The sequence below is a fragment of the Otolemur garnettii genome, unplaced genomic scaffold (genome assembly GCF_000181295.1).
Source record: "Otolemur garnettii isolate 467f Iridium unplaced genomic scaffold, OtoGar3 scaffold00202, whole genome shotgun sequence".
Lineage (NCBI taxonomy): Eukaryota > Metazoa > Chordata > Mammalia > Primates > Galagidae > Otolemur > Otolemur garnettii.
Window position 1 is genome coordinate 645,438 of NW_003852597.1, and position 2,929 is coordinate 648,366.

Consider the following 2,929-nt stretch of genomic DNA (forward strand, 5'->3'; position numbering starts at 1 on the left):
GCCTCCCAAGTAGCTGGGACCACAGGCGCCCGCCACAACGCCCGGCCATTTCATTTTTTGGTTGCAGCCGTCATTGTTGTTTGGCGGGTCCGGGCTGGGGATACGAACCCGCCAAGACTTTCTATAAAGGGCCAGGTAGTAAATGTTTCAGGCTTGGTGGGCCACAGAATCCCCAGTACAACTCTGCCATCATAGCACAGAAGTAGCCACAGAAGATACATTAATGAGTATGGTTATGACCCAACAAAACTTTATTCACAAAACAGGCTATAGTTTGCCTGCCCCATTTTGTACATCTGAGTCTGACCTCACCAGACACACCTATACAGTGTTACCTAAATGGACTCATGTATGCCTCCCATGAACATAGTTCACCTGGCCTCCTGTGGGCCAAGGTATGGGGGAGCGCTAGGGATTGATATACCTGGGGACATGGATGAGCTGGCCATAACTGGCAGAGGGGCAGTTCCAGGACTACTCTGTTCCCCCAGGGCTTCCTGATCACCCAAGGTAGCCGGAACCTACGGGCAGCCTGTTCCCTTGAACACACATTTGCTCCTGTGACTGATGGGGCCATCTCTACATTGCTGGGTCTGCTCATGCTCACAGGTTCCAGCTTTGACTTCATCATAAGGTAAGGGAGGCCTCAGGCAAGGAGGCAGGGCCTACCAGTGCTGGCCTCAGAGCCTGCCCTGGCTGACCTTGCAACCCCATCCAGGTACTTTTTTGTGGTGCTAACAGTACTCACACTCCTGGGACTCCTCCATGGACTTGTGCTACTGCCTGTGTTGCTGTCCATCCTAGGCCCCCCACCAGAGGTAACCATACCCTTTTTAGCCCCCACCCCAAGGGACTGGTAGGGATAGGCAAGGGACCAAGTCAACCTTCTCCTTTCCCCAGACACCAAGCTTTTGCCCCTCAGCCCTCCTGTTTCTTCTCAGCACCCACCTTAGCCTTTTAGGATCCAGAACAATGTGCAGAGTTTGCTCTAGGCCCCAATATCCTGTCTTGTGCTCTTGTATCCTACTGGAAGCCGGAAAGGACCCTAGCTTTCCAACAGTCATAGTGATCACAAGGGAGGTGCTGCAAGGATACTGTGGCACCAGTAGTTCCTGGGCTCACTGGGGCTGGTGTCTCCTTCCAGGTGGTACAGATGTACAAGGAGAGCCCTGAGGTCCTGAGCCCCGCAGCTCCACCTGGAGGTGGGCTCAGGTGGGGGTTGTCCCCCACCCTGCCCCAGAGCTTTGCCAGAATGACGACCTCCATGACTGTGGCCCTGCACCCACCCCCACTGCCTGGTGCCTATGTCCATCCAGCCTCTGATGAACCCACTTGGTCCCTTGCTGCCATCCCAGCTGCCACTGACTCTGGCAACTCCAGTTCTAGAGGATCATGCCCAGCCATGTAAAAGTTCAACTGAAACATGGAGATCTTGCTTCAGCCACATAAAGTCACTGGGAGGCAATGAGTTGGGTACTGAATGTAGGACGCACCCCTGGAGGGCCCTGCTGCTGCTGCTGCATCCCCTCCCCTGACTCAGCTATCACAGACCTCCCTGATATCTATACAGAACAGCCTCCCCTCAGCCTCCCTGATATCTATACAGAACAGCCTCCCCTCAGAACAGCCTTGCACACTCAGGCCTGTGTGTCAGGTGGGGTGAAAGCCAGTGCATCAGACTACCATGCTGCCCTGTCACCCTCTTGCCCCACACTGCTGCCCACCCAACAGACCAAGCCTGAGGGATCCTTGAACAACCTTTTGTCAGTCCTGGTACCTTCTGCTTGGTGACTTCTGGGTAGGTTCTCTGTATCCCTACCCTCCTCATACCACATAAATTATTTATATGAAGATGTTTATTTTTGTAGTATATATAGATGTTACCTATGCTAAAAGTTTTATTTTTAAAAAATGAAATATACTCTATATGAACTCATCTCAAATGACTTTGATGCTTTACTCTCATAGGAGTATGCCACTGAGGATCAGATACAAGAAAGGACTTCTGTGGTATCAGAGGATGAGGCCCTGGGACCTCCACCTACCCTTCTCTGGGTGGGAAAGATCCCAGACTGAGTTTTTCTCATATACTTGGTAATATCATCTGGATTATGTACTTAGTATACAAAGTGATATAAATTTTTTTGGTGTCAAACCCTACAGTGTGGCTTTCAGAGCCATCATAGTTTAACCCTGCCCACCCCTTCAGACTCATCCCCCACCTTGCTGCTTCATCTGCATGGGGTCTGGGGCATGGCACAGGGGCAAAGCCATGCAATAGGCAGAAGGTGAAGGGGTGCAAACAAATCAGGAAAGTAATTAAAGCATTCCAGGCATGGTGGCTCACACCTGTAATCCTAGCACTCTGGGAAGCTGAGGCAAGTGGATTGCCTGAGCTCACGGTTCGAGACTAGCCTAAGCAAGAACGAGGCCCCATCTCTAAAAGTAGCCAGGTATGTGGTAGGCACTTGTAGTCCCAGCTACTTAGGAGGCTGGGGCAAGAGAACCACTTGAGCCCAAGAGTTTGAGGTTGCTGTGAGCTGACACTACGGCACTCTACTGAGGGTGACAAAGTGAAACTATGTCTCAAGAAGAAAAAAAAAAGGAAAGAAAGAATAATTGAAGCAGAGATGGGGCAGTAGTATCTGGGGAGATATTTTAGGAGGTTTATGGACTAAGGTCAAGGAGCCACGGCCCAGAACAGCCTTCAAGGCAGAGGTTTCTGTAAGTCAGCCTGACAGTTGGGAGGCATCGTTGGCTGGCCAGCCAGTGGATGAAATGTGGCAAGTAATGAGGGTACTACATGTAGGCTGTTTGTTTTATGAATGATGAATAGCCCCATTATATAGAGGCCTTGAAGAATGGCCACAGCCCTGGAATAGAGTACAGAGCCTCACCCAGTGGGTTGGGGAAGTCTTTTTTTTTTTTT

The 2,929-nt window shown here is 50.8% G+C and overlaps 1 protein-coding gene across 1 annotated transcript in view; it reads left to right on the plus strand.

Moving 5' to 3' along the window:
• Positions 1-1,846, plus strand: part of PTCH2 (patched 2) — a 21,533-nt gene extending 19,687 nt beyond the window's left edge. Inside the window, exons 20-22 of the mRNA XM_003801189.3 lie at positions 492-634; positions 719-818; positions 1,145-1,846. Of these exons, the coding sequence (XP_003801237.1) occupies positions 492-634; positions 719-818; positions 1,145-1,408 (507 nt within the window). The 3' untranslated portion in view covers positions 1,409-1,846. The remainder of the gene's footprint in view (positions 1-491; positions 635-718; positions 819-1,144) is intronic.
• Positions 1,847-2,929: the final 1,083 nt, after the last annotated feature.